The sequence below is a fragment of the Castor canadensis genome, chromosome 14 (genome assembly GCF_047511655.1).
Source record: "Castor canadensis chromosome 14, mCasCan1.hap1v2, whole genome shotgun sequence".
In the NCBI taxonomy this organism is placed as follows: Eukaryota; Metazoa; Chordata; class Mammalia; order Rodentia; family Castoridae; genus Castor; species Castor canadensis.
In genome coordinates, this window is record NC_133399.1 from 105907581 (window position 1) to 105919670 (window position 12090).

The 12090-nt window shown below is 48.0% G+C and overlaps 1 protein-coding gene across 1 annotated transcript in view; it reads left to right on the plus strand.

The window, feature by feature from the left end:
• The window catches only part of LOC109692534 (L-gulonolactone oxidase), a 28695-nt gene extending 21263 nt beyond the window's left edge, over positions 1-7432 (plus strand). Inside the window, exons 9-12 of the mRNA XM_074055216.1 lie at positions 2987-3136; positions 3275-3439; positions 5457-5547; positions 6108-7432. Of these exons, the coding sequence (XP_073911317.1) occupies positions 2987-3136; positions 3275-3439; positions 5457-5547; positions 6108-6236 (535 nt within the window). The 3' untranslated portion in view covers positions 6237-7432. The remainder of the gene's footprint in view (positions 1-2986; positions 3137-3274; positions 3440-5456; positions 5548-6107) is intronic.
• Positions 7433-12090: the final 4658 nt, after the last annotated feature.

The window sequence follows — 12090 nt, forward strand, 5'->3', positions numbered from 1 at the left end:
CATGCAAAACCCCTCCTCTGGAGTCACACATAAGTGCTTTGAGCAGCTGGAGTGGATTTATGGCGGATGCTGAGATGGCAAGGACAGGATGAGGGCCAGACCTGGGGAGGGAGGGCAGAGATTGGCTCTACCAATGTATCCAGGGCATTCAGCTCATTCATGCTTTCACCAGGCCAAGAAAAACATCGCCATGAGGCTGAGCCTTATCACAGTGAGTCTTCAGTGGCTCCAGAAAATGCCTGAGTTGCCATGGCAGGAGAACCAGCTCAGTTTCACAGAGTCCTGTGCTGGCCTTTGCCCCTCCAGGAGCCAACTCTCCCAGGGCTCAGAACAGGCAGAAGCTGGGCTTATGAGTGGTTTGGATGGATAGACTTCCTCTCTGGACCGTTGGTCCCCTGCCAGGACCCTCCCACCCTCCGCCCAATCGGGCCCCAAGGAGCTCCTGGCTGCAGAGCTGAGGTTAGACTCCTCTGAGGCTGCCATTCAGCCTCTCTGTTTACAGCCTGCAGCACAAGGCTCTTCACTCTAACTGTGCAGAATATATCACATACTCAAGAATGCAACCTCGTCATTCACCTCACTGGATGATCCCCCTGCTTTCCTCATGTTCCCAAGCCTTGAGCACATCAATGCGGTGGACTTCAGGGGCCCAGTCATCAGAGGCAGAAATAAATGTTAGCTAGTCACACTATGTACAGCTGGCAGGGATGACCTGTTGTGCAGGTGACTGGCCAACCTCCAGAGTTTTCCTCCTCCCTTCCTCCCGGGCAGGTACCACAGGCACTGTGTCTGACACTGGGCTGGCCTAAAGAATTCTGTCTCTGTGTTCTTGGCTTTTAGCATATCTTTGGTAAACATTTAGTTCTTTTACAAAGAGAAGAAAAGAACTTGTGTGTGTACGAGCACATGCATACAATGTCTGTGTGTGTGTGTGTGTGTGTGTGTGTCTGTGTGTCTGTCTGTGTGTGTGTGTGTCTGTGTGTGTGTCTGTGTCTGTGTGTGTGTGTGTCTGTGTGTGTGTGTGTCTGTGTGTGTGTGTGTCTGTCTGTGTGTGTGTGTGTGTCTGTGTGTGTCTGTGTCTGTGTGTCTGTGTGTGTGTCTGTGTGTGTATGTGTGTGTGTGTGTGTATCTGTGTGTGTGTCTGTGTCTGTGTGTGTGTGTCTGTGTGTGTGTCTGTCTGTGTGTCTGTGTGTGTGTCTGTGTGTGTGTGTGTGTCTGTGTGTCTGTGTCTGTGTGTGTGTCTGTGTGTGTGTGTGTGTGTCTGTGTGTCTGTGTGTGTGTGTGTCTGTGTGTGTGTGTCTGTGTGTGTGTGTCTGTGTGTCTGTGTGTGTGTGTGTCTGTGTGTGTGTGTCTGTGTGTGTGTGTCTGTGTGTGTGTGTGTCTGTCTCTCTGTGTGTGTGTGTGTGTCTGTGTGTCTGTCTGTGTGTGTGTGTGTCTGTGTGTGTGTGTGTCTGTGTGTGTGTCTGTGTCTGTGTGTGTGTGTGTCTGTGTGTGTGTCTGTGTCTGTGTGTGTGTGTGTGTCTGTCTGTGTGTGTGTCTGTCTGTGTGTGTGTGTGTCTGTGTGTGTCTGTGTCTGTGTGTCTGTGTGTGTGTGTGTGTCTGTGTGTGTATGTGTGTCTGTGTGTGTCTGTGTGTGTGTCTGTGTCTGTGTGTGTGTATCTGTGTGTGTGTCTGTCTCTGTGTGTGTGTGTGTGTCTGTGTCTGTGTGTGTGTGTGTGTCTGTGTGTGTATGTGTGTGTGTGTGTCTGTGTCTGTGTGTCTGTGTGTGTATGTGTGTGTGTGTCTGTGTGTCTGTGTGTGTGTGTGTCTGTGTGTGTCTGTGTCTGTGTGTGTGTGTGTCTGTGTGTGTGTGTGTCTGTGTGTGTGTGTGTGTCTGTGTGTGTGTCTGTGTCTGTGTGTGTGTGTGTCTGTGTGTGTGTGTGTCTGTGTGTGTGTGTCTGTGTCTGTGTGTGTGTGTGTGTCTGTGTGTGTGTGTGTGTCTCTGTGTGTGTGTGTGTGTCTGTGTGTGTGTGTGTGTCTGTGTGTGTGTGTGTGTCTGTGTGTGTGTCTGTGTGTGTATGTGTGTCTGTGTGTGTCTGTGTGTGTGTGTGTGTGTCTGTGTGTGTGTGTGTGTCTCTGTGTGTGTGTGTGTGTGTCTGTGTGTGTGTGTGTGTCTGTGTGTGTGTGTGTGTCTGTGTGTGTGTGTCTGTGTCTGTGTGTCTGTGTGTGTGTCTGTGTCTGTGTGTGTGTGTGTCTGTGTGTGTGTGTGTGTGTGTGTGTCTGTGTGTGTCTGTGTGTCTGTGTGTGTGTGTGTGTGTGTGTGTGTGTGTGTAGATAGAGATTTTGAAAACCATGACATGATGACTGAGTTTCCTTAAGCAGAAAGCCAGGTGACAGTTCCTCCCTGAACCAAGAAGTCCAGAGTCCTCAGAGTCCTCCCTTTGTAACTCCCTTGGTCCCTTTGTAACTACCTAGACAGCTCCAGCATCATTTCTAGGGACAGGAATCTGTGACCTGAGACCTCATCCTAAAATGCTGCCCCTCCCCGCCCCCCGCATTGGCTTAATCCTGACACAGTCAAGGTTTCCCAAGATGTGGAGGGAGGGTTAATACCACAGTCTTCATGGAAATTTATCTGGCAACAACTCACTAAAATTAAAACTCATTCACCCTTTGTCCCAACAAGCTGGCAAAGCTTTGGGACAATGACATTTATTACACTGAAAACAGACCAGGTGAATGGTGAAGTAAAATGTGCCATGTCCCTACCACCACAAGGCTAGTGGGAGTGTGATTCAGAGCCATATTGGCCCAGTCTGGAGGAATTTCAACTGTAGATAAGTCACAAGGGTCACCTGAGCAGCAGAGTAGGCCCAGATAAGGCCTTGATTTAGAAACAACTCAGTTGAGCCCCTGACAAACAGCAGGCACACCATAAATACCATGAATTACGATTATTCTGTTTGTCTAGCCCAGTCCAATGCCCTCTCTATCCTGTCCCCTGCAGCACCTTCCTGCCATGCCTCGTGGCCTGGATCAACCGTTTCTTCTTCTGGCTACTGTTCACCCGCAAGAAGGAAAACAGCCACCTCAGCCACAAGATCTTCACCTACGAGTGCCGCTTCAAGCAGCATGTCCAGGACTGGGCCATCCCCAGGTAGGGCCCTCTCCTCCGGGAGAGGAATGTGCCACTCCAGAGCTGGGAAGGGATCCTAGAAACCTGGGCAGAGCCTTGCAGACAGGTCCTGGGCAGTCCCATGCCACCCTGACATCTGTATCCCTGGGCTGAGCACAGAGAGAAGACCAAGGAGGCCCTGCTGGAGCTGAAGACCATGCTGGAAGCCAACCCCAAGGTGGTGGCCCACTACCCAGTGGAGGTGCGCTTTACCCAGGGGGATGACATTCTGCTGAGCCCCTGCTTCCAGAGGGATAGCTGCTACATGAACATCATCATGTACAGGTGACAAGTCACTGCAAGGGCAGTGGGAAGGTGTTCCCTCACATTTGAAAGGGCTGCCTTTTGCCCCAACCTTTCAATGCCCCTATGGTGCTACCTTCTGTAGGGGGACTTTGCTGATCCCAGCAACTAGAGACAGTCTCTCTCTCCTTTGAGCTCCTATAATACTTCCTATAGACTCTGCACTGTATGCCATTTCTAGTCTATGTTATGTTACTATAATATTAAAATTACTAATGAATTAATATTAATTAGGAATAGCCACTGTTTGGGAAGCAGGTATTATGGAGTGACAAATACATTCTGTCTCCTGGAATCCTGTGTTGAGAAGGATTCTGAAGCTGGATTTAAGTGCAGCAGAAGAAAGGTTCATGCTTGATGCTAGATGCCTCTATGGATGCATGTGTCTGTCCTGGTGTCTCTGCCAGTCACAGGGCTGTCACCCGCACCATGTCTGCATTCTCTTTTCTCTCATTAGTTAGGGAGCTGTATCCCAGAATGGGGCTCCTGGCCCTGTGTAACCAAAGAAGTTTGTCTAGTCTAAGGTTTCTTTCTGAGGTGTGTCCTTCCGCCTCCTCTCCCCACCCTCATTCATCACAACCTCTCTGGCTTTCTAAAAGACCAACATCCTTTACCACTGGTCTTACCCTGGTGAGCTTCCTCAGCCTCAAAGACCCCAAACTGCTGGGAAGCCCAGAGACAGGTAAAGGATGCACCACTGCTGAGGAAGCCCCAAAGAGCCAGAAAGAGTTTTTGAATGATAGTTGAAAGGGACAGTGACTTCTTTCATAGAGGGTTGAATATGGTAAGGCTCACACTATAGCTATTTGTCTGTCTGTCTGTCTGTTTATCCTCTCCCTACCTGTGAATTCAAATTCAGAAGTGAAAAAGAAAGGTACCATGGGGACTTTTTTTTTTTTTGGCAGTACTAGGGTTTGAATTCAGGGCCTCACATTTGCTAGCAGTTGCTCTACCACTTAAGCCACACCCCATCCCTGCTTTGGTTATTTTTGAGATAAAGTCTTGCATTTATGCCCCAGCAGGCCTAAACCAGAATCCTATTTTTCTTTCCTTATAGCTGGCATGATAGGCACACACACCCCTATGCCCAGCCATATTGGTTGAGATGGAGGGATCTCACTAACTTTTTGAACCTCCATCCTGATCTCTGCCTCCTGAGTAGCTAGCCCCACTATAAGGATGCATCTTAGCAAGTTTATTTGAATTTTCTTCTTCTTCTTCTTCTTTTTTTTTTAGGCAGTGGTACTGGGGCTTGAACTCAGGGCCTCATGCTTACTAGGCAAGTACTTTAACACTTGAACCACTCTGCCAGCCCAAGTTTATTTGAATTTTTGAAATGAAGTCAGAGTTTTTGCATCATGAGGACTGACTGAAGTCATGTATTAGGTTGTGTGGCCATGTTTTCCAGACATCCAAAAAGGTTATTCTGAGATTTCCAAGGCTCTGTCAAAAATATATCCAAAGTACAGTTATTCACTGTTTAGCAAGTGTCATGATGAATGTCACCCTATGGTGTACAAGCTGGATGGTGGATCCTACTACACACCCAGGCTGTCAGGTGCAGCCTGTTGCTCCTAGGCTGCACAGGTGGGCAGCACGTGGTACCACCATTGTAACACAGTGGTCAGTATCTGTGCATCTAACTGCCTAACAACAGAAAAGGCACAGTAAAGACACTAGCCCTGTCATTGTAGGGATATGTGGTCTGCTTTGACCAAGATTCTCAAGCTCACAATAATGTTCAAATAATGCTTGAGGGGACACACATTTTTTGAAATTCTTTGGGGATGCACAGTGAGCAGAAGACCTCTGACACAGGTTGCTGCCTTCTTGCCCTGCAAGCAGTAGCCTGGATCTCCAATCACGTGGGAGGACAGGTGAGGGCAGAGTATGGAGAAGGTGCCTGATGACCATGGTGGCGGGGAGTGGAGGGGGTGTTTGCAGCAGGACAACTGCAGGGTAGGGGCCTGGCTCACCTCTTTTTGTCTCCTCACCCCAGGCCCTATGGCAAGGACGTACCTCGACTTGACTACTGGCTGGCCTATGAGACCATTATGAAGAAGTATGGGGGCAGACCCCACTGGGCCAAAGTAAGACTTGTGGGCAGAGCCACCTGGGAGCAACAGGGCAGCTGCTGTGTGTTGTAGCCTCCACCAAGGGCGCCTCTCCTCCCCATTCCTCTGAGCACCCAGGCTGACCTGTAGGAGATGCAGCTGGGCATCCCTTCCCCAGACCCCACTATCCCTCCCCCAATCCCAGCATCCCTCCTATACTCTGATTCCACCAGCCCAAAGATTGCCATTTTTTCACTTTCAGAGGAATCCCTCATTTTTCATGTTATCTGATTCATTTAGGAAGCCTATAAGTCCATTTAACAAATAGAAACATGAGGATGCACAGGAGTGTGGGAGCAGAACCCCTGTCCTGTGTCACACAACCCCTGGCAATAGGAATAGGGAGGCCAGTGCTGCCCGCCAGCCTCTTCCAGCCTTTCTTTCCAAGCCTCTCCCCCTTCCATTTGGGCCTCTATGCTGTGTGCACACATGCAGCTAGAGAGAGGGGCTATCAGAGAGGTGGGCTTGGGTGTCTGAGCTGTCCTCTGACCTAGGACTCCCAGAACATGGCCCATTGTTTCTGGTCACTTCCACAGGCTCACAACTGCACCCGGAAGGACTTTGAGAAAATGTACCCATCCTTTCTGAAGTTCTGTGCTATCCGAGAGAAGCTGGACCCCTCTGGGATGTTCCTGAATTCCTATCTGGAGAAAGTGTTCTATTGAAATGGGGAGAAAACAGCCATCCAGTACTCTCCCAGGCTCACCTACATAAGGGTGGAAGTCCAGCTGATTCCACAGCCAGACGATGGGTGGACTCTGAGCAGGACCTCTCTCCACTTCCCTCTCATTCTTATAGCACCCCTAGAGAGAGATGGCCTCACACCCAATACCGTTTGCATCTCCATGGCGGTCCCTCCCCCCACAGCTACCTACAACCATCGCATCCTCTTCTCCCATGAGAATATATCATGGGGGCTTGGGTTCTACCTGCCAGCCAGGTGTGGAAGGGAAATTCCCAAGCTTCCAGGCTCCCTCCCCAGCCCTATAGGAATAACCCCTAGGCAAGTGATTGGGCACAGAGGTGCTGTGGACTGTGCTCTGCTTTCTTTCATCGTGGGTGTCTTTTATATGTTTGGGTGACCTGCCCTCTTCCAGATGGGTCCCCCTGGCCTTCTGACTACCATAGGCTAATGACATTCAGTCTTTCAGGGGACGTTTAGGTCAGGCTCTCCTCTCTGTCTTAACTAAGACCAGTCTGTTGACTGACTATATGTGTCCTCCTCCCTCCATGGTAATTCTTGGGGAATGAAGGCCTACTGCTCCCCTGCTTCCCTTCTGGTGGAATGGGTCTTGAACTTGCTTAGAAAATGCTCTTAAATTTCCTTTTCCAAACCTAGTTTCAATTTGCTTCTGACCTTGAAGCCTTCATGGAGTGTTCCATGAAGATCTATGCGCCAGTGCTTTTCGGGAATTAAAGAACCCTAAGATATTTTTCTGTCCTTGAAACTTCTATTTTAATTATATGTCTCAGAATATAGAGAGAACTCTTATACTTCAACAAATAAAACCAGTCAAATCAACAAATGGGCAAAAAAAACTTCAATAGACATTTCTCTAAAGATACACAAATGGCCATAAACAAATGAAAAGGTGTTCAACACACTACTTATTAGGAAAATGTGAATGAAGCCATAATGATTTTACTACTCACGATCATTAGGATCAATATCTATAGTAACAAAAATTTTAAAGCAGAGGCTGGTGGAGTGGCTCCAGGTAGTAGCACGCCTGCCTAGCAAGTGTGAAATCCTGAGTTCAAACCCCAGTACTGACCAAAAAAAAAAAAAATGACTAAGATGATAAATTTAATTTTCTGTATTCTTTACCCCAAATAAAAATAAAGAGGAGAATATAAATTAGTATTGGAGACATGGCATGACTGCTGACACCCCACAAAGCCTCCAGGGCTACATGTCACCAAAGAAGGGGGCACAGTCAGGAGACCCAAGTCCAGGGCCATGAGAGCAAAGAATGTATCTGCAGCAAAGCCAGCTATGTTGTGGCAGGAAGCAGGGAGGGGAAAGGGAAATAATGATGCTGGGTGAAAGCAGAGAAGGGTCACCTCGCCCCAGAGGTTAGAGCGCCCAATGAAATAACATGTGACCATGTATGAGGCAAGCTGTACCCCCCCCATTTCTGTGACCTGCTCTAAATGGTATAGAAGGAAAGCCCGCTTTGTTCTCAGGGTTCAGCCTTTGGACTCAAGTCCCCTGAGTCGCTGCCGGCTTGCTTAATGAACTTGCTTTCTGAAAGTTTTGGTGCCTGTTTCTCTGTCTGAGTTGTCCTACAATATTTCAATAGCAGGGACCAGTCCTTAAGTCTACACACTAATCCCTGCCTGACTTTCCAGCCTTTAGGCCTGCCCTAAATTCACATGAGCCCACACCCAGAAATAAATCTTTTTCTCTGGAGGATCCTGACGGATATATAAGGAAAGAAATGGATTGGTGAAGCCAGTAAAAAGAGAAGTGTACCAAGCTAAACCCTGAGGCTTTGGAAATCATCAAGTCCAATTCACCCCACCCCTGCCCTTCTACACATGAAATTGAAGGGTCAGAGAAGGAGAGAAGGGAATAAACTTGCTTAATATCACACAGCAGGCTAGAAAGGGCAGAGCCTTCAAACTTTTCAACCAAACTTGCCTCATGGCCTTCTATGTTATATAGCTTACCTTTTAATTTTTAAACTCTACGTATTTTGCATTCTGTTCCATTATATGATTATGTTTTAAAGTTTTAGGCAATATTTTGCTTCCCAAATCTTTAAATGACATTTAAAGAAGGGGTGTCATGCCTGCTCTGTGATCTTCTGGCACCTCACAGCTATCTTGGCAGAAGAAGTTCAGACTGATGGCTTCAGTCTGAAATCCCAAGATTCAGGAAAACTTCAATCCCACAATGTGGAAACAGTTGACTGTTCTGGAAATAGACTGCATGTCCTTTTGAGTTTAAGCTTTTGATGAGTACAATGTGTTCTGTCTTTGATCTGGGATTTTTTGAGACCTGAAGGTCATCTGTCTAGAAAATTCTCCTTGCAGACCGCTTTTGACTTGAAGTGGTGTGTGCCAAGCCCAAAAATTGTGCTTCTAAGGGCATTGTAAACTGAAATCCACTTTTTTCCTCCTTCCTGCTACTTCTGTTCCACCTTCTCGTTGACTGCGTTGTCTTGAGCCAGCTCCGTCCCCTGGTGGCAAACACTCTCCTCAAACAGGAAGCAGGAAACTGTGGGGTGGCTCGCCCTATGACACTGGATGTCTGACAGGGAGCAGTAATTGCCAACAGCATCCAAGAATTTGGAATGGAGTAAAGGCTGAGGGATGGCACCTCCCTGGCCAGTGTGGAACTAAATCATAGTACAGCTTCAGCTCTTAGAGTTGGATTTAGGTTGAGAGGTCACTGGCCAAAAGGAAATGAGCAAATCCCATCAGCTGTGGGCAGCTTCTTCTCTCCAGGTGGCTACCTTACCCTACCCTCCTTAGGTGCACAGCCAAGAAAAAGGGGAGCAAAGTGAGCTCTGAGGACCCCCTGGGATGCAACTCAGAAGTTTTCCCCAGATGGAAAAAATGTGGGATATTTAAAAGCCCAAAACAGATGCTTTCTCACTTCATGGGGACAGGGAGTATCTCTAGATGGGAGTAACACAAAATTGGTAGAGTCAACCAGGCCACCTGTAAGGGAGGGGCTGAAGGATGGATAGGCTTTGTAACCTTGGAACCTTACTGAAGGCATTTCGACCTTGAAGTCAGGAAGAAAAGCAGATAGGGCTGGCTGGGGAGGGGCATTGAAGCCCACAATCAGCAAGCACACAAATCAGTGGCAGCAATCCTTCTCTGGTCATTCACTGGCAGCATCCTGTCAGGCCCTGGACAGGGATCAAGGTGACCATGGATTGGAGGGCTCTTGAGTGGAACCATGAACTACAGGGAAGCAACACCAGGCAGCGTGGGAACACAGATATCCAACCCTCCAGCCCGGGGCCTGCCAGGCTCACTTCAGCTGGTGCCCTGGTTTCTTCGCCTTTTAGAAGAAAAAAGAGGCCCAGACATTTCCAAAAAAAAAATTCCAAAACAAAATGTTCATTATTTTAAATTTTCAACACACATTTATACACACAGGATGCCTTTACCCACCCAGAGTGAGGTGATACTGCACTGTGTTCAAAGTAATTACAGGACACAGCTTCACACCAATCCCTGTGCCCTCTGGGCATGCCAGCTGCTAGTGGGATGCAGATTTAGAGTTGGAAAATGGTTTCCCAAGAGGAAGGGGACCAGCAAGAGAAAAGAAAAGAAAAAGGAAAAAGGTCAGTGCATCTCTGTGGCCTCACACACATGACGTCATTGTCAAAGATGCCAAGTCTCCTTATGAACTTGAGGCTGGAGTGAGTGGTCTCCTCATCCCTATGATGTGACCTAGGATTGGGTGCCACCCTTCATTGGATTGGGCATCCAGAGACTGGAGGCAATGATGAAATGAGGGGCAAATGTCTGGTACTAGTTCAAGGTCACAGTCTTTGTTCTCTGGGATTCTGGTGACAGTAAGTATAGGAAGATCATGGTGCTATATCACTCCCACCTCCTTTCTAAGCTTAACTGAGCCCCTGCCTGGCCTTGAGGTGGACCAGAAGTAACTGGAGCCACTGTTGGACCTTCAGTAGTGGGCCAGGGGCAGGGGGAGCTGAGCAGACTCTGAGGCTGCCCAGTGAACATGAGGAAGGTCATAATCAAGGAGAAATGTGACCAAGAGGTTGGGATTAGAGATTAACCAGATCCGAGTGTGAGAATAGCTCAGTGGCAAACAGAGCGTTCATTACTAACCTCCTAGGCGTGCTCACATGGTCTGGCATTCCCTTTCACTACGCTGGTGGGTTTTGTGATCACCTGTTCCATTAGTGAACTCTGACAACCCCCACTGTCTCTAGAGTTGCTTCATACTTCCTGGGTTTCTCACTCTCTTCTATTATAGCTGGAAAATACCAGGCAAGGCTTGGTGTGTGTAGAACACTAAAGTGGGAGCCCTGGAAGCTAAAAGGAGGCAATGAGACCCCTGATCCCCAACCAGACTTGGGTTCAGTCCCAGCTTTGGCACTTACTGCAAGACTGTAAGTAAATGGCCCTGACATTTCTACAGCTTCCTCACAATGGCCTTTCCAGGTCCACTCCAGGTTTCAATCTGTGTTTAATAACAGACCCCAGAATCAGTTTACTGTGGAGGCTCAATGTACTGGGAGGCGCAGATGTGAAACCCTTTTGCTCTGTCTAATGAATATTCTGTGCCTTGGTAACATCTCCAGCAGACACTTTCCTTCCTATGAACTCCAGTTACTAGAACAATCGGATTTCCAAAAAATAATTTTAAAAAAAACCTCTTCCCCTCCCCCCATCAAAGACTGGCCCTTCCTTGACCCCAACCCTGTCACCAAAGCTCTGCCCTACACACCCGGGCAGCTCCTGGCCTCTACCCCTCCCTCGCGCACAGCACAGTGAGGGTCTCCAGCTCCCTTCATTGGCCTCTGTAAGCCTCGAGGAATTGGGATGGGATATTCCCCTCTCTTGGCCTTCCTGGCCCCACAACTCTGCTCTGATGCAGGCTGAGTTTATAATATTGGGGAAGAAACCCTGCCTGGAAGGGGAATGGACTTACATGAAGCAATTGGCCCGGATGTCCTGATAGTTTGGTTGGCCACAGTTTACAATTGAGCAATGGTATGCACTGCACAGCTCCAGTGTCATTTCACCTTATCACCAAATGTATCCTAGCCCTATTTTCTGGCAGAGGATAGTCAAGTGTCAATGCAGAGGCTACCTTTAGGCAGAGTTGATCTGCCCCCTTTCCAAGCACATGGAAAAGCCCTGTCAGACCATCAAGCCCTGCTCCCACTTTGCCACAAGAGTCCTAGAAGCCAGAAACCAAAGGCTCCTCGTCCATGTCTCCAGCCAGAATTAGCCACATTTCATCACCATACTTTGGTGATCTCGTGGCCTGCCTCCGTCTTTCTAGTGCCTAAGGTTTGAACTTCTGTTGAGGGTAGAAGGCTACCCAAGGTCTCTCAAACCCAGGCCACTGTGCTCAGGGGGACAGAGGAAGGAGAGAAGGGGCCCCAGGGAACCTTGGTACCAGTGGTAGGGTTGGCCTTTTAGCATGTTGACATAGTTTAACGTGGGTGCATGAGAAAATCCCAAACGTGCTGTGTGACAGATGTAATACAATTTGCAGTTATGGTCATTTAGAAAAATCCCTTCTAACGTCACAACCCTAAAGACTGTTTACCATTAGGTAAACTTTTACTTTCTTTACTAATAAGTGTCTTATGTGGCCAAGACACTTATGCTTTAAGAGAGAATATTCTAAACTGTGAATGTACATGTGGGTTTTGCTACAAACCTAGGATGCAGCCAGATGGCTTTCACCATTTGCAATATATTTGATGAACAAAAGTCTATAATGACAGAACATTTATAAATGACAAGCTTGATGCGTTTCAGTTGAGATTTGTATCATGGTTAATTAGTGCCACC